The 22,175-nt window shown below is 41.0% G+C and overlaps 1 protein-coding gene across 2 annotated transcripts; it reads left to right on the forward strand.

Moving 5' to 3' along the window:
* The first annotated feature begins 2,960 nt into the window (after positions 1–2,960).
* On the forward strand, positions 2,961–17,598 carry LOC139540965 (mast cell protease 8). Of its 2 annotated transcripts, none has more exons than XM_071345054.1 (6): positions 2,961–3,098; positions 12,644–12,742; positions 15,360–15,522; positions 16,172–16,301; positions 16,520–16,747; positions 16,905–17,598. In XM_071345054.1, the coding sequence occupies exons 2-6, from the start codon at positions 12,685–12,687 to the stop codon at positions 17,034–17,036; spliced, it is 711 nt and encodes a 236-aa protein (XP_071201155.1). In that variant the 5' UTR covers positions 2,961–3,098; positions 12,644–12,684; the 3' UTR covers positions 17,037–17,598. The 2 variants fall into 2 exon arrangements, with proteins under 2 accessions (XP_071201155.1, XP_071201157.1); XM_071345056.1 differs by having other exon boundaries at positions 2,967–3,030.
* Positions 17,599–22,175: the final 4,577 nt, after the last annotated feature.

Here is a 22,175-nt window from a genome sequence, read left to right on the forward strand (position 1 = left end):
TCAGATTCAACAGAAGATCTCTTTGTTTCTTGGGACCTAGAACAAGCATCTCTGTTTTGTCCGAGTTTAAAAGTAGAACGTTTTCAGCCATCCACTTCCTTATGTCTGAAACACAGGCTTCTAGCGAGGGCAATTTTGGGGCTTCACCATGTTTCATTGAAATGTACAGCTGTGTGTCATCCGCATAGCAGTGAAAGTTAACATTATGTTTTCAAATGACATCCCCAAGAGGTAAAATATATAGTGAAAACAATAGTGGTCCCAAAACGGAACCTTGAGGAACACCGAAATGTACAGTTGATTTGTCAGAGGACAAACCATTCACAGAGACAAACTGATATCTTTCCGACAGATAAGATCTAAACCAAGCCAGAACTTGTCCGTGTAGACCAATTTGGGTTTCCAATCTCTCCAAAAGAATGTGGTGATCGATGGTATCAAAGGCAGCACTAAAGTCTAGTAGCACGAGGACAGATGCAGAGCCTCGGTCTGACGCCATTAAAAGGTAATTTACCACCTTCACAAGTGCAGTCTCAGTGCTATGATGGGGTCTAAAACCAGACTGAAGCATTTCGTATACATTGTTTGTCTTCAGGAAGGCAGTGAGTTGCTGTGCAACAGCTTTTTCAAAATTCTTTGAGAGGAATGGAAGATTCGATATAGGCCGATAGTTTTTTATATTTTCTGGGTCAAGGTTTGGCTTTTTCAAGAGAGGCTTTATTACTGCCACTTTTAGTGAGTTTGGTACACATCCGGTGGATAGAGAGCCGTTTATTATGTTCAACATAGGAGGGCCAAGCACATGAAGCAGCTCTTTAAGTAGTTTAGTTGGAATAGGGTCCAGTATGCAACACAATTCATATCGCATTTTATCATGGGCCCAGTGGGAATTTATATCTGTGATGTTTAAATGATGTCTTACCCACAGAGTGAGAGAGTGAGCGAGTACATACCTCATCCCCGTATTTGTTTTTTCTGCTCTTTTGCACACCAGTATTTCTACTTGCACATCCTCATCTGCACATCTATCACTTCAGTGTTAATTGCTAAATTGTAGTTACATCGCCGCTATGGTCTATTTATTGCCTTACCTCCTTACTTCATTTGCACACACTGTATACATTTGCACACACTGTATACAGATGTTCTATTGTGTTATTGACTGTACGTTTGTTTATCCCATGTGTAACTCTGTTGTTGTTTTCGTCGCACTGCTTTGCTTTATCTTGGCCAGGTCTCAGTTGTAAATGAGACCTTGTTCTCAACTGGCCTACCTGGTTAAATAAAAGGTGAAATAAAAATAAATGAAATAAAAATGCCAAACTTCATTGTCTTTCAGTGAAAATCTTTACAATAGGTCTGTTTTCCTTTTCACACTGTTTGGCCGCCACATTAGCATTTCAGGGCCCTTGTCTGTAGTCAGGAACACTATGTCTACAGACAAACAGGGAGACAGTGGGCTCTTTAGAGTATTTACTGTGGGTCTATATCCCATGGTAGTTCCCCTGGGGCTCTGTATTCCTCAGACAGAGCTGACTTTAAAGAAGATTCAATTTCATGATGCGCATGTATTTCTGTCATTAGAACGAGCGGAGGAGTGCGGAGGGGGCCCTAGCACCTCTATCACAACCATTATCTTGTGGTTGCATGATGCATCTGTTAAATTTTCGCTCCGATTGCTTTAAAACCAAGTGCAAAGTTTGGCAGCCAAGATCCCTGATATGGTTTAACTCCTTGTATCTCTGACTTCTGACAGGGCTTCACCACTATTAGTTTCCTGTTTAATCAGTGGCAAGTATATTTTTCCTTCCATTTCCTCTTTTCTGAGTAGCCACACAGGAGATGAAGTCTCAAGTGTACGATGCTTTCAGTTTTACATTCTGCAGCTATTCTCTGCATGGTCTCACTGACTGAGAGTTAGAGGAGCCTCATTTGCAGAAATGTTCCCCATCTCCTATTATTCTGCTGTATATCTGATACCTTGGAATATGTACACCATATGTTTTGCAGATCACAATGATTCACGCAGAACACCAAAACATCCACACGGGCTGACACAATTTATATCCTTCAGGCCCCAGACAAGGCTATGATACCTCTATTATTTCTCTTCTAAGCATGGCATGACACTTCAGACTGAGTCTGTCTGTCTGTCTGTCTGTCTGTCTGTCTGTCTGTCTGACAGACAGTGGGCATTCTTCACACTGCGGTTGGGTTTTTTGGTCACACTTCATTCGGATTGTCCAGATTTTCCATTTGTAGATGCTCTACAGATGGTCATACTATCAACAAACTGTTGATAGCAACTGCTTGCTAAGGTTGCGGTTAGGGTAAGGTTTAGAATAAGGGTTAGGGTAAGGATTAAGGTTAGGGCTATGATTAGTAGATAATTAGTTGAAATGTTACTGAGTCTGTAGATAGCATTTCAGGGCCCTTGTCTGTAGTCAGGAACACTATGTCTACAGACAAACAGGGAGACAGTGGGCTCTTTAGAGTATTTACTGTGGGTCTATATCCCATGGTAGTTCCCCTGGGGCTCTGTATTCCTCAGACAGAGCTGACTTTAAAGAAGATTCAATTTCATGATGCGCATGTATTTCTGTCATTAGAACGAGCGGAGGAGTGCGGAGGGGGCCCTAGCACCTCTATCACAACCATTATCTTGTGGTTGCATGATGCATCTGTTAAATTTTCTCTCCGATTGCTTTAAAACCAAGTGCAAAGTTTGGCCCCTGTAGATGCTCCGATAGAGCATCTACAGATAGACTACAAACTATCCAAATAAAGTTAGTTTTTTTCAAATGATCATTCTTGGTCTGACTCCTAACCCCTTAAAAAATATTTTGCCATTTTTTTAGGGTTCCCTGATTCATGTGGAATAGAGTAGGTGATGCTGGTCGTTCAGTCATTTTGACCAATCAGACATGTCATAATACCCATAAAACCTAGCGGTCAAACACAGAAATGGTTCCCATTGTTTTTTCACCATTCATTTTTCACATTGTGAATTTTACCAACACTTCAAACTAGGTATGTGTTTGGTGTAGGCTTACCTTGGCGTGATGTTTTGATAACCGTGTAATTCTCTCTCGGACAAGGTGAGTTTTAACAATATATTTGCCTCAATTTACTCAAAAAAATGTGAAATGCTAATTAGCAACAGACAAGACCTCAGGAAGACTACAAATTCCTGCAGGAAGCTACCGTTCACCAGTTTTATCAGAGACCTGTGTCCAATCCATGATGAATCCATGTGCTGTATTGAAATTCATTTAATTCATTTAATAAAGTGTTGAACTTCTTCTATCCCCTTTCTCTGTTTTAGCTAGCCACTGACTACACTTTAGCTAGCTAGTTAGCAGAGCAGTAGATTAAAAAATTATGTTGTATTACTTAGCCTAGATAATTGTTTGTACAATATGTCGACTTTGGTGTCTATTTCAGTTGTTGAATGGGGTGTTGTCTGTAAAGTGGAATACAGATAATTGGGCTAAAGTTAGTTAAAACAAACCGTGAGCTAACGTTAGCCCACCCCGTTTGGCCGCCATTGTAAATAAGAATTTGTTCTTAACTGACTTGCCTAGTTAAATAAAGGTTAAATAAAAACTAGCTGGCTAGCTCACAAAGCACTTGTCAAAATTAAAAGGTCACAACAGTCATTATGCTAGCCTATGCTGGTTCTGTTTTTACTTGTTTGCACATATAACTACAGGTGGTTGTCTAGCTAATTTTCGAAAGCATCTTGCTAACCACAGATCTTTCGCATAACCAGAATAGCTCGTTAGCAGCTAACAAACAGGGCTTACCTTATCACACAGCTGGTTACAATCCAGTACATAGCACAGAACGATCTTTGCTTCTGATCGACAGAGAGCCCTAAGATTAGCTAGTTAGTTACAAAGGCTAGGGTAATTAAAAACATTGTAGTAATAAAGAAAATGCTATGGTAGCTAGCTAGGTAATTTGAAAAATGCTAAACAAGAATACAAACAAGAAATACAATATAAATGATTTACACCAGAAACTTACAAGGCTATAATATCTACTTGCTAGGTCACTTGCTACTTGTTGATGAGAGTTTGCATTGAGAAATGTGGAGGTTTTTCCCACCCTGTGCCCTGAGTGATTACGTCAAAGCTTGTGACAGGATATGTAGTTCTGTATGATAGCCACATTAGCGGCTAATTAGCGTTTCATTTTTGGGTGGTGATTACAGGCGAATGTATTGATAAACGTTACCTTGTCCGAGAGATTTGCGCACTTATCAAAATGTCACACCAGGGTAGACACGAAACACAGACCTTATAAAGTAGTTCTAAAATCCCCTATGGAAAAACATATGGTGGAAAAACAATTGGAACCATTGCTGGGTTTTACCGCTAGGTTCTATGGGTAATATGACTCATACTGTGGTACTCAATTGAACATTGAAATTGAAGGGGTGCCACTGATGTATGAAAATGTATGCACTCACTACTGTAAGTCGCTCTGGATAAGAGCGTCTGCTAAATGACTATGTAAATGTGAATGGATGTTTCTTGTAGTTGCTCTACCGGTAGCTCTGCGGAAAGCCTATCCGATTAGACTTCATGAAGCATTGTATTAAATGGAAATAAACAGAGCATACAACATACAGACCATAGCTTCATGGTCAGAGTGCGTGTCTGTGTCTCTGCAGGCGGAGGAGAACGAGCAGTAGCAGGTTTTCTATTCTTAATCACATTAATAACAACATTAGCTCATCATGTAAATTCTCTCTGATTACTGATGCAATCCCCCCCGTTTCATGCCAATTGTGTGCTGCGATTATGTACTGCTTTTAGTCTCAATCATTCTACGAATTACTGTGTTGTGGTGCTGGAGAGCTTGAGAACACATCCTTGAGTGCACTCCCATAGAGGAGAATAAATAGACTGAGGTCCCAACATTTTTCCATCAGTCTCTCCTCAACAAACCACCATTTCTCAATCTTCTGCTGCCAATTGTTTTGAATTATATGGTGAAAAGAACTGATTCGGATCTAGTTAAGAGTTTTCTCTTTAAAGTTGGGTTAGCATTGCAGGCAGGGCTATCAGATGAGATGCCAGGATCTAGATCAGAAGTCTGTCAGAGTGCAGGGAGTCCACCACAGAGCTAGCTAGATGTCTGGGAGACTGTGTTGAGTTGATGTTCTCTGTGAATAATGCCTTATACCATCCATGAGAACCCTCGTGTTTAGTTTCAGCGACTACACACAGCACAACACGCCTCTAGCAAATGGAGATGTTTTGGTTTTCTTTAACCACCCAATATCCACGGAAATAAGGCCTTGGCGCTCTAAGTACGTTCTCAAAACAAAACAAAAATCACTCAGCCTACCAAAAGTTCACATGAGAACATTGTGACCTGACCATAATCTTATGACCATATGACAAGCAAATTCATATGCGCTGTCGACATGACCCACGGTCTTCCATCAGTTAAGAAACCTTAATCCCATTCACTGTGTTGATGTACAGATCATTTGCAAGTATAAAAGCTACATTTAATTCAACAAAAAAACATTTTAACACGTGACTTGGAGATCATGTATTGAAATCGCAGGTGGATCTCTGCTATTTCCCTGGCCTTCAGTAACTGTAGGAAAGCATGAGCTACCTGAGTAGCCCCAGTACATTTCCAGCTGTGTAAATAGGATAGAGACTTTTGCATGAAGTCTTACTTTCATCAGACGCTGAGTGCTGGACAGTGGGACGTCAGTTAATACCCGCTTAGTGCCTTGGCAACCCTTGTGGTGTTACCATGGCGACAGGCAGACATCTAGCTGACTTGGCCAAGAGGTTCTGGCACACAGACAGTTGAAGGGGCTAGTTTATCACAATTAAGCTTTTGGCCAATTCTATTTACTTAATTTCTGTTCTTGCCTGTTTTTGTAAATAATCACAGTAAAGATAAACAACGTGTTGAAGCTTGGCCCGTCAACTCATCATGATAAACGTTTAAAGTGCATGACTTTCACAATGACACATTTCCTGAGTATGTTACTCATCCAAATGCTTGAAGATGTTGAGGACATACAGTATATCGCTTGCTGTGTGGTCCTGTCAGATAGTAAACATAACGACAATTAGAAAGTATTTACACAAATTCCATTTGTGTTTGAGTGTACTGAGCCGTGTGCATAGGGGTTACATGACAGATGATATAGATACTTTTTTGTCTGTGTCAGAGGAGGAGTAAGGCCTAATAAACCTGTATATCTTGTGAAGCGATACAGATATCAGCACCTGATCAGATAAGATAAAGTTTTTTTTAGTACAGTACGGTTTACTAGTCTCACCATTCATAAGGAAACGCATGCTACTGTTAATTGCATGCTTTCGAAACGGTTCCAAGCACTTTCGTACAGCAGGAGTCATCTTTGGAAACATACAGGAATGATAGAATGAAGTGAGGAGGGCAGAGGATGTGCACTTGGCCATGGTCTCGGTCTCGACATGATACTTGGTGAAAAGAATCACAGGTGACCAGCTGTCAAACGTTATTATCATTTACTATTACCATTAATATTTTGTTATTGATGCTGCCATAAAGAAGCTTATGAAAAACATCAGATGAAGTCATGCACAGAGGTCTGCCAAGAAGCTTAACAGCATAACCTCTGGCTCTCTAAATAGTCCAGGCTGTCAAACAAATAGCAATTACCTATGATCATGTAGAGAGGGAGTGCATCCACCCCCATTTTTTCTCTCTATGCAGGGGAAAGGCATGAGATCCTCCTTGGGTAAGCCTACTTAAACTAGCATTTTCATTGGTTCAGCAAGTGGAAAGGGGTAAGGGACCATTTGGGAACACTGGCCTAGTCACATCCCCTGGTCCCGTGGTTGGGGTGAGCTACTGCTCTGGGCTCCTCTCTCTGTCCCCTGGCCTAGTGTGCGTCTGTTTGGCAGGGCCCTCTTCCAGGGCCCGGCGGGACCCAAGCAAACATGGGCCTTTCTTCTTCAGCTCTCCTCTCAGAGACAGAGAAAGAGAGAGAGGGCAATGCGTGCATAACTATGGCCTGATTTCACCCTGCTCCTCGAAAAAAACACGCTCAAATACATACGACTGGGTTTTACAAAGTTTTCATTGTTGATCACGTGAATGGGATTTTGAAACACACATCTGTGGAATTGTGAAACACCAATCTTTAGAAACAATATTTCAGTTTATGTGCCCTATCAAAAGTTTTACTGAAGTTGTCTTTTCCTCCCTCGTCTAAAGAACAGCATCTAGACTAGATACAGTGGGGAGAACAAGTATTTGATACACTGCCGATTTTGCAGGTTTTCCTACTTACAAAGCATGTAGAGGTCTGTAAGTTTTATCATAGGTACACTTCAACTGTGAGAGACGGAATCTAAAACAAAAATCCAGAAAATCACATTGTATGATTTTTAAGTAATTAATTTGCATTTTATTGCATGACATAAGTATTTGATCACCTACCAACCAGTAAGAATTCCGGCTCTCACAGACCTGTTAGTTTTTCTTTAAGAAGCCCTCCTGTTCTCCACTCATTACCTGTATTAACTGCACCTGTTTGAACTCGTTACCTGTATAAAAGACACCTGTCCACACACTCAATCAAACAGACTCCAACCTCTCCACAATGGCCAAGACCAGAGAGCTGTGTAAGGACATCAGGGATAAAATTGTAGACCTGCACAAGGCTGGGATGGGCTCCAGGACAATAGGCAAGCAGCTTGGTGAGAAGGCAACAACTGTTGGCGCAATTATTAGAAAATGGAAGAAGTTCAAGATGATCGTCAATCACCCTCGGTCTGGGGCTCCATGCAAGATCTCACTTCGTGGGGCATCAATGATCATGAGGAAGGTGAGGGATCAGCCCAGAACTACACGGCAGGACCTGGTCAATGACCTGAAGAGAGCTGGGACCACAGTCTCAAAGAAAACCATTAGTAACACACTACGCCGTCATGGATTAAAATCCTGCAGCGCACGCAAGGTTCCCCTGCTCAAGCCAGCGCATGTCCAGGCCCGTCTGAAGTTTGCCAATGACCATCTGGATGATCCAGAGGAGGAATGGGAGAAGGTCATGTGGTCTGATGAGACAAAAATAGAGCTTTTTGGTCTAAACTCCACTCGCCGTGTTTGGAGGAAGAAGAAGGATGAGTACAACCCCAAGAACACCATCCCAACCGTGAAGCATGGAGGTGGAAACATCATTCTTTGGGGATGCTTTTCTGCAAAGGGGACAGGACGACTGCACCGTATTGAGGGGAGGATGGATGGGGCCATGTATCGCGAGATCTTGGCCAACAACCTCCTTCCCTCAGTAAGAGCATTGAAGATGGGTCGTGGCTGGGTCTTCCAGCATGACAACGACCCGAAACACACAGCCAGGGCAACTAAGGAGTGGCTCCGTAAGAAGCATCTCAATGTCCTGGAGTGGCCTAGCCAGTCTCCAGACCTGAACCCAATAGAAAATCTTTGGAGGGAGCTGAAAGTCTGTATTGCCCAGCGACAGCCCCGAAACCTGAAGGATCTGGAGAAGGTCTGTATGGAGGAGTGGGCCAAAATCCCTGCTGCAGTGTGTGCGAACCTAGTCAAGAACTACAGGAAACGTATGATCTCTGTAATTGCAAACAAAGGTTTCTGTACCAAATATTAAGTTCTGCTTTTCTGATGTATCAAATACTTATGTCATGCAATAAAATGCAAATTAATTACTTAAAAATCATACAATGTGATTTTCTGGATTTTTGATTTTTAGATTCCGTCTCTCACAGTTGAAGTGTACCTATGATAAAAATTACAGACCTCTACATGCTTTGTAAGTAGGAAAACCTGCAAAATCGGCAGTGTATCAAATACTTGTTCTCCCCACTGTATATATTTTTGAATAAAAATATTTAGCCTTTATTTAACTAGGCAAGTCAGTTTAAGAACAAATTCTTATTTACAATGACGGCTTACACCAGCCAAACCCGGACGACGCTGAGCCGATTATGCGCCGCCCTATGGGACTCCCAATCACGGCCGGTTGTGATACAGCCTGGAATCGAACCAGGGTGTCTGTAGTGACGCCTCTAGCACTGAGATGCAATGCCTTAGATCGCTGTGCCACTGGAGCCCCTAAAGATTTTATGTCTATTGATTTTTACTTTCTCAACCAAGAATTCCATAGACCACTCAGCTGTCATGTGAGCCGCTTCAGAGGCCACGATGGACAAGTGGCTAAAGGATTACTTCTATAATAAACATGGCATGATATCAGTCAGAGGCTGGAGGCATTGTAGCTAGTTATCTGGACAGACAAATCAAAACTGAGCTGATGGAGGACTAGGAAGTCAGTCTTTAGTACCTCTCCATCCTATCAACACAAATCAAATCACATTCATCACATGCTTCGTAAACAACAGGTGTAGACTAACAGTGAAATGTTTACTTACGGGCCCTTCCCAACAATGCAGAGACAAATAAAATAGAGAAATAATAGAAAAGTAAAACACGTAATGATAAAAGTAGTAATAAATACACAATGAGTAACGATAACTTGGCTATATACACGGGGTACCAGTACTGAGTTGATGTGCAGGGGTACGAGGTCATTGAGGTAGATATGCAAATATAACTACGAATAAAGTAACAGATAATAAACAGTAGCAGCAGCGTATGCAATGAGTGCAAAAAAGGTCAATGCAGATCGCTCTGGATAAGAGCGTCTGCTAAATGACTTAAATGAAAATAAATGAATGGTCCGGGTAGCTATTTGGTTAATTATTTAACTAACTATTTAGCAGTCTTATGGCTTGGGGGTAGAAGCTGTTCAGTGTCCTGTTGGTTCCAGACTTGGTGCTTCGGTACCGCTTGCCGTGCGGTAGCAAAGAAAACAGTCTATGAATTGGGTGGCTGGAGTTTTAGAAAAGGTTTAGGGCCTTCCTCTGACACCGCCTGATATAGAGGACCTGGTGTACTGGGCCGTACGCACTACCGTCTGTAGCGCCTTGTGGTCGGATGCCAAGAAGTTGCGGGGATGCAGCCAGTCAAGATGCTCTCAATGCTGTGGAACTTTTTGAGGATCTGAGGGCCAATGCCCCCCAACAAATTCCTTCTGAGAGGTAAGAGGCGTTGTCGTGCCCTCTTCACATCTGTGTTGCTGTGTGTGGACCATGTAAGAACGTAGTGATGTGGACACAGAGGAAATTGAAGCTCTCGACCCGCTCCACTACAGCCCCATGTGAACGGGAGTGGGCTCAGCCCTCCGTTTCCTGTAGTCCACGATCAGCTCCTTTGTCTTGCTGATATTGAGGGAGAGGTTGTTGTCCTGGCACCACACTGCCAGGTCTCTGACCTCCTCCCTATAGGCTATCTCATCATCTTCGGTGATCAGGCCAACCACCGTCGTGTCGTCGGCACACAGATCCAATCATGTGTTTCTGGGTGTAGCCCTCTTTATAACATGATCATACTACAGAGATAATGCCACATCCACAACTCTACAGTGGGCCAGGAATGAATCCCCTGCCTACCACATATGTGATTTCAATAAGATGGTCAAGGAATGTCCGTTTTTTGGTCCTCATTTTAGTGTTGTCGTTTTGTTTTCTTCTTAATAAACATGTAATTTGCGCCATGATTTATGGACTTTTTACGACTGTAACTACTTTCCCCGCTTTCTACCTCAATGGCCAATGGCTAAACCAGGCGGAGCTCAACCCCCGCGGTTCCAATAAAGCTGACAGACTGACGGTAAAGGCTGGGCTCTCCTGCTGGGCTGCCTCTTTGTCCAGCTCCTCTCTGCCTCCTCCTGTGATTCCCATTACGCCATCACACAGCTCCCAGAGCCCATTCACTTCTCCCTGCCACTTTTCTCCTCACAAAATTCACTGTTGCACATTAGTCCAAACAATTAAAATAAAAAGCTTGTGGCTCAGGTATGAAAGGGAGTATTATTCAGTCTAGACTCTGGAAGGTATGTAATAGACATACATGGGGCTATGCGGTCAGTTTATTTGCATACCAGAAACAAATGGGTACCCTTTTCAGCCAAGGGAAATAGGTTGTTACCAAATCACAATTTTTTATGCATTTCTGGTTGGTAGGTTTTACACATCCCGTAAAGGTATCTACAGCAGCTTAACAGGAGGGTCACTTAGGGAGAAAGGAGGTTCATGTCGTTTGAAGGTATCAGAAAGCAGACCTTTGGTTTAGATTTGCATGGCAACCAGAAGCAGCCTCAGCATCCCTGTGTGTGGGTGTGAGAGACAGTACAATAATAGATATGTTCACGTGGGTCACGGGGAGAAGAGGAGCCAACTGTTTCATTGCTTTTCTGGCAAATAGTAATACTAGTAATACCCTGCTATTATTATGTTATGAACTAAAATCAACTGAAGCAATTGGAAACAAATTGCACCATGCCAATGGGGAAAATGCAAAATGTGTAAGATTAATGGACATTCCTAAAAGTGATCTAGACTTAAATCCTTGAGGCAGCTCTGATACTTGTGTGACAGTCCATGATCCAATCATTGACCCTGAAGTTCAATTCCAATCTAAAATAATTTTTCCACTTGAATAAATGGAACATCGTTCAAATATTATTTTCAAAGCGAATAACGATGTTGAGCACTGGTATTTTACGACCGAGGGTACCCATACCTTTCAAGTCAGCTTCTCCTTTACTTTTCCCAAGATACATCATTAAGTGCATTTGATTTATGCCATCCATTAATATTTCTAATAGTGGTATAATTTTATTTGGATTTCTGGTTGGAAGTAGAATGACTGACTGTGATGCTCACTGTCATCTCTGCAGGTTAATATAATATACTGTAAGAGAGTCACTTGATCCTCTTGTTTTCTTCCCAAAGGACTCTAATGCCTTCTTCATACCAGACAAATGACTCAGATCAGAAAGCACTTGGTACAAGTAACCCTTATATCAAACCAATCCTATTTCGATACACTCTCTTTTGACTGGGGTATCGTTGAAATAGCGTTACCTCTGGAGCCCGATGGCAGACAAAGAGGCTCTTATAAGAGCCATGACTTTGAACAGGGAATGGGAATCTTCAAAGCTGTCTGCTGCTTCTACCTCAGAGACATTGAATGGTAAATTATGACGGATGTATTTGGATCACAGTCGGCCAAATGGCCTGATTTATGCTAAATGATGCACCAGTAGACTCAATTATAAGTCAGCCTTGGGTCACACACTAGAAGTGGCTTTTCATATCATATAAACCTATCAAAACATAAATCATCATCATAGGATATTTGTTCAATGTCACCCACAAGGGTCTTCTCTCGTTACAGCAGAAAATAGTTCTCAAAAATAATCCATGTGTCTGTGTTCTTTCCTTTCAGTCCCATGATGTTCCCGAAAGACCCCTATAGTCCATAACAACTAGCCTAGCTATAGTTTCACCATTTCAAATATTTATGTCTTGCCTGTAGTGGTTCAGAGGCAGTAGGCTACATCACAACCAACGTTAAATGAAAGATGCACACAACAGGAAAGGGTTTAAGCTCTGTCATTCATCACTCTGTGTCAATCACTCATAATATATGCATAGATGATTAGTTCCTGGTCTGTCTCCCCCAAGGCCTATTTAAAGCTGGAGTGTAGTAAGAGACTGAATGACATTTCTCACAGGTCTCCAACCACATCAATTGCTCAACTGAACTCCATTCACTATGGGCATTCCACTGAACCTGGGTACTCTGGTCCTAATGCTCATCTTCTACAGCAAAGGTAAAGAAAGCAAATACCTAGACTTTAAATGTATGTATTGATTCAGGGTCTTGATGTACTTTTGCAGTCTACTACTACCAATCCAAACTTGTACTGAAGGGAATTCAAGGAATGTACAGTAAAAAACTGTGTCTGAAAAGTGTTGATAAAAGACAGCTGACGCGCTCCCCTCCATATGTATTTGGACAGAAAGCCAACATTTTAAATATGGTTCTATACTCCAGCGTTTTGAATTTGAGATAAAATGTTTCGTATGAGGTGAAAGTACAGAAATACTTTAAATAAGGGTATTTTCATACGTATCTGTTTTACCATTTAGAAAATAAATACATGTATCTACAGTTGAAGTCCGAAGTTTACATACACTTAGGTTGGAGTCATTAAAACTCGTTTTTCAACAACTCCACAAATTTCTTGTTGACAAACTATAGTTTTGACAAGTCGGTTAGGACAGCTACTTTGTGCACGACACAAGTAATTTTTCCAACAATTGTTTACAGACAGATTATTTCACTTATAGTTCACTGTATCACAATTCCAGTGGGTCATAAGTTTACATACACTAAGTAGACTGTGCCTTTAAACAACTTGGAAAATTCCAGAAAATTATGTCATGGCTTTAGAAGCTTCTGATAGGCTAAATGACATAATTTGAGTAAATTGGAGGTGTACCTGTGGATGTATTTGAAGGCCTACCTTCAAACGCAGTGCCTCTTTGCTTGATATCATGGGAAAATCAAAAGAAATCAGCCAAGACCTCAGAAAAAAATGCTAGACCTCCATAAGTCTGGTTCATCCTTGGGAGCAATTTCCAAACACCTGAAGGTACCACGTTCATCTGTACAAACAATAGTACGCAAGTATAAACACCATGGGACCATGCAGCCATCATACCACTCAGGAAGGAGACGCGTTCTGTCTCCTAGAGATGAACGTACTTTGGTGCGAAAAGTGCAAATCAATCCCAGAACAACAGCAAAGGACCTTCTGAAGATGCTGGAAGAATAAGGTACAAAAGTATCCATATCCACAGAAAAATGAGTCCTATATCGACTTAACCTGAAAGGCCGCTCAGCAAGGAAGAAGCCACTGCTCCAAAACCTCCATAAAAAAGCCAGACTACGGTTTGCAACTGCACATGGGGACAAAGATCATACTTTTTGGAGAAGTGTCCTCTGGTCTGATGAAACAAAAATAGAACTGTTGGCCATAATGACCATTGTTATGTTTGGAGGAAAAAGGGGGAGGCTTGCAATGCCGAAGAACACCATCCCAATCGTGACACACGGGGGTGACAACATCATGTTGTGGGGGTGCTTTGCTGCAGGAGGGACTGGTGCACTTCACAAAATAGATGGCATCATGAGGAAGGAAAATTGTGTGGATATATTGAAGTAACATCTCAAGACATCAGTCAGGAAGTTAAAGCTTGGTCGCAAATGGGTCTTCCAAATGGACAATGGCCCCAAGCATACTTCCAAAGTTGTGGCAAAATGGCTTAAGGACAACAAAGTCACGGTATTGGAGTGGCCATCACAAAGCCCTGACCTCAATCCTATAGATAATGTGTGGGCAGAACTGGTAAAGCGTGTGCGAGCAAGGAGGCCTACAAACCTGACTCAGTTACACCAGCTCTGTCAGGAGGAATGGGCCAAAAGTCACCCAACTTATTGTGGGAAGCTTCCACAGAAGGCTACCCGAAACGTTTGACCCAAGTTAAACAATTTAAAGGCATTGCTACCAAATGCTAATTGAGTGTATGTAAACTTCTGACCCACTGGGAATGTGATGAAAGAAATAAAAGCTGAAATAAATCATTCTCTCTACTATTATTCTGACATTTCACAATCTTAAAATAAAGTGGTGATACTAACTGACCTAAGACAGGGAATTTTTACTGGGATTAAATGTCAAGAATTGTGAAAAACTGAGTTTAAATGTATTTGGCAAAGGTGTATGTAAACTTCCGACTTCAACTGTGTCTAGTACCCCCATCAGTATTTGGACAAATTCACTTATAGTGTATTAAGTAGTTAAAAGTTTGGTAGGTCCCATATTCCTTGCACACAATGATTACATCAAGCTTTTGGCTTTACAAACTTTTTGGATGCTTTTACAGCTTGTTTTGGTTGTGTTTCGGATTATGTTTTGCTCAATAGGAAGTGAATAGTTAGTAATGTATTGAGTCATTTTGGAGTCACTTTTATTTTACGTAAGAATAGTTTCTGAACACATCTACATTTATGTGGATGCTACCATGATTATGAGTAATCACAAATGAATTGTGAATGATAAAAAGTTAGAAAGTTACAGAGGGACAAAGATAATGGGGGACTAGATATATAAAGTTCTTTCATTTCTAAATGGTAAAACAGATATGTATGAAAATACCCTCGAATAAATGTGACATTCTGGACTGTCTCCTCATGTGAAACATTCTATCTTAAATCCAAAATGCTGGAGTATAGAGCCACATTTTAAATGGTAGCTTCAATGTCCAGATAGATATGGAGGGGGGTGTATTGCATCAAGTATTGCATAACCTTTATGAGGGTAAGATGAAAAATGCACATCTATCGTTAAATATTGTGGGTCCTGATTTTTGGTGCTGTCACAGTGCATGCAGGGCGCATCTATGGGGGCAAGGAGGCCGTGCCTTACAGCAGACCCTACATGGTCCTCCTGGAGAGGGCTACCACCAACATCCTGAAGCCCAAAAACTGTGCTGGCTTTCTAGTGAGAGAGGACTTTGTGATGACTGCTGCCCACTGCAATGGGAGGTCAGTAATGTTCGCTTATCTAGTGAGAGAATACCAGGGGCAAATATATGGGGAGATATAAGCCATTGTCTGCCCTATAAATCATGCAACTGTTTCTCTTTCCTACCTTATATGCAGGGAATTAGATTTCAGCCAAAACAAGTGCAAAATTATTGCTAGTCAAACACTGGTATTTATTGCAATCCCACCTATTAAAAGGACATTTGTCTCTAGGTTTTTCACACCTGAATATTTTTACGGTTTTTAGGCTAGGGCTATCCTACGCTAACCCATGTTTCACAGCTCTTCCTAATTTTGCATTTACACATTGTGACATCATGCATTTCTAACGTACCCTTTGGAGAATTTAGATATGAAACACAGCTTAGCCCAGGGCTAAGAGCTCCAATAGCCAAACGCTGAGATAAAAGGTGCAGTATGAAAAACCTACCAATACATTGGATCACTCACCATTACGACGTATTGCAGACTGTTGAAATGTCAAGGCACATGCTAAACAAAGGGGAGTGCAAGAATAAACTGTAGATTGACATGACATAGATTAACATTATGTTTTCAATCAGCCTCTGTGATTAACCCACTACTGCCTGCTGCAGATATGTGTAAGACTACAGTATATTGTATTACATTGTGTCTGTGTATGTTACAGATCCATTAAGGTCAAGCTGGGAGTCCACAACGTGCAACAGGAAAGCGCTCAGGAAATGTTTGTGAAACAGGCATTTCCACATCCACATTATGATAATGAAGAACATGATAATGATATCATGCTACTCAAGGTAAATCCCCTAGCTAGGACTTAAAGTTACTCATACTGTTTTTATGTGAAATTGTGCATGCATGTTGATGTGGCTACAATGTTAAAGTATGCAATTTCTTTGTATCAGACATGTCACAACAAATAATAATAATTAGTTTACCACTATTAAGGTAGGTTATAGAATATCTAAGGGTGTAAGTTGTAACATTTGACATCCCCGCTCTTTCTGCCTCCCAGCTGGAGAAGAATGTGCTTCTCACCAACCGTGTGAGACCCATTGGCCTCCCGCAGACAGAAGATGAGGAGGTGCCCAAGGACTGTCTGGTGTCAGGCTGGGGCTTCAATATCAGGGGAGTAAACAAAGGATCCTCTGTGCTACTAGACCTCAACGTGACACTGGTTGCGAGTCAAGTATGCTCAGACAACCATGCGTTCTGCTCTTCAGGACTAAATGGACCTGGTCAGGTAAGTGGCGTCTTAAAGTATGTAATTTTGCAGGGGAAAGAATATGGGAGTTAAGAAAGAAAACAATACTTTCACCTTGATGGATGGCATGAATCTTTCCAAGTGAAATGTGCCTGTTCATTTGTTCAGTATCGTGGTCTACATGTGTTATTTCCAGGGAGACTCCGGTAGTTCATTGGTCTGTAACGGTGTGGCCTATGGGGTGGTGTCCTGCTCTATAGACGAACTCTACATTTACACGCGCATCCCTGACTACCTGGACTGGATCACCAACACCATGAATAATTGATACGACACTGACCAGAAACCTCTACAGTTTGTTCATTTGGCCACCCAGCTCCCTAGAAGCATGATTATGATACTGCAGAATCTGAATGTGTTTATGATGCTTTCTGATTGATTTAACGGTGCTGGTTAATGTCTGTGTGCCTACATGCAGTAAGCCAAAGATTGTTATTATAACCTCCTTGTTCTGTGTTGAAGCTTCTGAATTCCCATCGGTCAAACAATGCTTTCAAGTCCTGTTCTGTGCTGCAGCTGTTTTAAATCTTACATTATGAATCGTGGGATTAAATAAGTAGAGATGTTGATGTTATTGAACACATTTATTTTGTGAATATCAATATGAGCAAACTGAGAAGAGGTGCTTTGATCAAGTTGTCCCTTCAACAGTGAGGCAATCACATTATTTCTGGCAGATGCTTACTGATTTGGAGTAGGCTATATTGAAAATATATGAGCAGTAAAAGACATTGAGCATACCAAAAATCTTAACAAGACTGCCCCCTTGTGCACATCTGAATAACATACAGTCCATGTAAAATACATTAAAGGCCCAGTGCAGTCCAAAACGTGATTTCCTGTGTTTTATATATATTTCCACACTATGAGATAATATATAAATATATAAATAATAGAGAGAATAATACTGTGAAATTGTGAAAATTATGATAATGCCCTTTTAGTGTGAGAGTTGTTTGAAAAGGCTGCCTGAATTTCAGCCTGCTTGGTGACATCAGTCAGTTAATAGACCCATAAGAGAGTTCCAAACCTCTCTGCCAATAACAGCTAGTTTTCAGTTTTCCCCTCCCCACTCAGACTCCCAGACAGTCCTAGTAAAATTCTTGCTTGAGAAACTGTTATTTGTTAAGATGCTATTTTTGTTCTTTTTTGACCATTTTAATTGAAAACAGGTACTTAAAGGGTATCCACCCCAAACCACAAATTCCTATGATTAACAGTGTTAAATAACACTAATATGTGAAAACAATATTTTTGGTGAACAAATGTTTCGTTTTCTCATTATAATAAGCTTGGTAGCAACATGTGAAAATCGTTGTTGAAATCTGCTAAAAATTCACTACAAACCCCACAGTGCAATTTTCTCTCTGGGCTGTCTAGGTAGCTAGCTAGCAAACGTATAATACCAAAGTCAATATCAGCATGTGAATTAACTAGCTAGCTGTAAAATCGTCTAAACTGCACTATCAATTTAGGAGTCTATTTCACCCAGATCAAGGGCAGATGACGTTGCTATGGCAACAATGGCCTTTCCCATGTTTCCCACAGACATACAAGACGCATTGCGAGATGGTAATTGAAGGAGAAACTGAGTTGAATAATTGATTGAGCACATCTAAGCGAAATATATACTTTGTTATAATGATATAAATGGATGTGTTCTAGACACATATGCCCATACTATATATTGGCTGATTTTGCGATCTGGAGTGCAGGTAATTGTTTTAAAAGCTTTATGAAATGTGATAGCATGTTATCCTCTATTTCCAGTGAAGAGAACCATGTACCTATGACGCATTCCTACACGATTTCCTGATTTCACATTTTTTTTTATTATTTTTTTTACATTTTTGTATTTATTAATATATATATATTTCGATTTTTTTTATTATTTTTTATTATGAACACAAAAACAGAAATATACAAATAAGAGCACATAAACCTAACAGTCAAGGGGTATTACATATCGAATACATGTTCAATTTGTCAAACACTTTTATGCACCATAAAAGTGTTTGACAAATTGAACATGTATTCGATATGTAATACCCCTGGACTGTTAGGTTTATGTGCTCTTATTTGCTTTTTTGCTTTTACATTTACTGATAATTTCAAAATAATATTTAAATTCTATCTTAAATAATGTGAAGAGGGGTTTGTTCTCTGCCCACTTCATTTTATGGATAAAGAATCTTCCATGAAAATTAACAATGAAAGTTAAATCAGGGTCCATATCATTTGGATCAAAACAAAACATAATATCAGAGTCTCTCAGATTAACATTAATAGTCGTTTATTTTCAAATAAAATCTAACTCACTCCAAAGTCTTCTGACATAAGAACAGTCCCAAAATAAATGGTCAAGAGTTTCTGGGTCACAACCACAAAATACACATTTGTTATCAATAGCTATTTTGAATCTGTGTATAATAAAGGTCTTTACAGGGTAGATTCTATGAATGAGTTTGTATGATACTTCTTTCACCTTGTAATGGATGGAATGGAATGGAATGCAGCCCTAGGACAAGTGAACTGGAACAAAGTCTTGTTGTTGTCTGGCAAATATAGTATATCTAATAAGGTGCAATTTGATACTCCTCAGGAGTAAATATAACATTGTGTGTTCTCATGAATTCTGGATAATCATATAGAATAAAATCTAAATTATTCAATAATTGTTTAACCCAGATAATGCTGTCAAACGAGTTCTGGAAAAACAAAGTATTGTTTTTGTGTTTGATCTCTTTATTACTCCAGATTGTATAACTATGTGGGGAAAAATGGTGTTTGTACATGAGTTTCCAAGTTAGAAGTACTTGTTTATTAAAGTTAGCAAGCTTAATAGGGATTTTACCCACATCAAAGTTGCATTTGAGTAAGAATTCTAGACCACCAATCTGATGGAATATTAAATTAGGGATTATATTCCAAATGCAATCCTTATTTCTTAAATAGTTTTGTATCCATTTGATCTTAAAGATTATATTAGAGGTTTTAAAATACACCTGATTTCACAGATGGACAACAAGTTAAATCATGGGGAAAATGTGTATTTTACCCAATGATAGAACATAGGCTTTCACCAAATTGACAGGAGTTTTGTGATTTGTATTTCTGGGGGTGGATTATCCCTTTAATTGTTACCCAGAAATTATTTGATATTGAGATTTAAAAAAACGTATTGGACCTTCAAAACAGTCTGGGATGTATTCCAAGGGCAAAATTAATTGCAATAAATGAAGGAAGCAACTTCTCTCGTGACTTTACATAGGCCTAACGATAAGATCGCCAATACTGCGACAAACAGAAGAGATACAACAGAAGAAAAGTAAAATATCAATGTGGTTCAATGGAGCATGATAGCATTCCAACCAAACCTACATAATATTGTCCCCATTATCAGCCCTGTCATGCCAGGCTAGATCAGTTGAATACAGGCGAATCATTGGTTTGATCTGACCTCAGGTAGACAGAATACTCTGAGTTCCAGGGTAGTTTTGTCTGCACATGCAATGGATTACAGGACAACAGCCCCCTCTGCTGGAATTGTTTTATACATGCATGGCTTATAAACCCTCCAACAGTGAACTGATACTTTTCACGTGACTTTCCAGAAAATAATAAACTCTTGCCTGGATGTTCCAATAGCTTGCATGACTTCTATTTATTCATTAGCATGTGAGTACCTTGAATAAATGAATATATATATACACTGCTCAAAAAAATTAAGGGAACACTAAAATAACACATCCTAGATCTGAATGAATGAAATATTCTTATTAAATACTTTTTTCTTTACATAGTTGAATGTGCTGACAACAAAATCACACAAAAATGATCAATGTAAATCAAACTTATCAACCCATGGAGGTCTGGATTTGGAGTCACACTCAAAATTAAAGTGGAAAACCACACTACAGGCTGATCCAACTTTGATGTAATGTCCTTAAAACAAGTCAAAATGAGGCTCAGTAGTGTGTGTGGCCTCCACGTGCCTGTATGACCTCCCTACAACGCCTGGGCATGCTCCTGATGACGTGGCGGATGGTCTCCTGAGGGATCTCCTCCCAGACCTGGACTAAAGCATCCGCCAACTCCTGGACAGTCTGTGGTGCAACGTGGCATTGGTGGATGGAGCGAGACATGATGTCCCAGATGTGCTCAATTGGATTCAGGTCTGGGGAACTGGCGGGCCAGTCCATAGCATCAATGCCTTCCTCTTGCAGGAACTGCTGACACACTCCAGCCACATGAGGTCTAGCATTGTCTTGCATTAGGAGGAACCCAGGGCCAACCGCACCAGCATATGGTCTCACAAGGGGTCTGAGGATCTCATCTCGGTACCTAATGGCAGTCAGGCTACCTCTGGCGAGCACATGGAGGGCTGTGCGGCCCCCCAAAGAAATGCCACCCCACACCATGACTGACCCACCGCCAAACCGGTCATGCTGGAGGATGTTGCAGGCAGCAGAACGTTCTCCACGGCGTCTCCAGACTCTGTCACGTCTGTCACATGTTCTCAGTGTGAACCTGCTTTCATCTGTGAAGAGCACAGGGCGCCAGTGGCGAATTTGCCAATCTTGGTGTTCTCTGGCAAATGCCAAACGTCCTGCACGGTGTTGGGCTGTAAGCACAACCCCCACCTGTGGACGTCGGGCCCTCATACCACCCTCATGGAGTCTGTTTCTGACCGTTTGAGCAGACACATGCACATTTGTGGCCTGCTGGAGGTCATTTTGCAGGGCTCTGGCAGTGCTCCACCTGCTCCTCCTTGCACAAAGGCAGAGGTAGCGGTCCTGCTGCTGGGTTGTTGCCCTCCTACGGCCTCCTCCACGTCTCCTGATGGACTGGCCTGTCTCCTGGTAGCGCCTCCATGCTCTGGACACTACGCTGACAGACACAGCAAACCTTCTTGCCACAGCTCGCATTGATGTGCCATCCTGGATGAGCTGCACTACCTGAGCCACTTGTGTGGGTTGTAGACTCCGTCTCATGCTACCACTAGAGTGAAAGCACCGCCAGCATTCAAAAGTGACCAAAACATCAGCCAGGAAGCATAGGACCTGAGAAGTGGTCTGTGGTCACCACCTGCAGAACCACTCCTTTAGTGGGGGTGTCTTGCTAATTGCCTATAATTTCCACCTTTTGTCTATTCCATTTGCACAACAGCATGTGAAATTTATTGTCAATCAGTGTTGCTTCCTAAGTGGACAGTTTGATTTCACAGAAGTGTGATTGACTTGGAGTTACATTGTGTTGTTTAAGTGTTCCCTTAATTTTTTTGAGCAGTGTATATATATCTATACACACACACTTCTACCCAGATACTCCTTTCAATAGAATCTCAAGTATTCAGTGGTCAGTTTATTAGGTACACCCGTCTAGTACCGGTCATCCAGAACAGCCT

This window comes from Salvelinus alpinus, chromosome 16 (assembly GCF_045679555.1).
Source record: "Salvelinus alpinus chromosome 16, SLU_Salpinus.1, whole genome shotgun sequence".
NCBI lineage: Eukaryota > Metazoa > Chordata > Actinopteri > Salmoniformes > Salmonidae > Salvelinus > Salvelinus alpinus.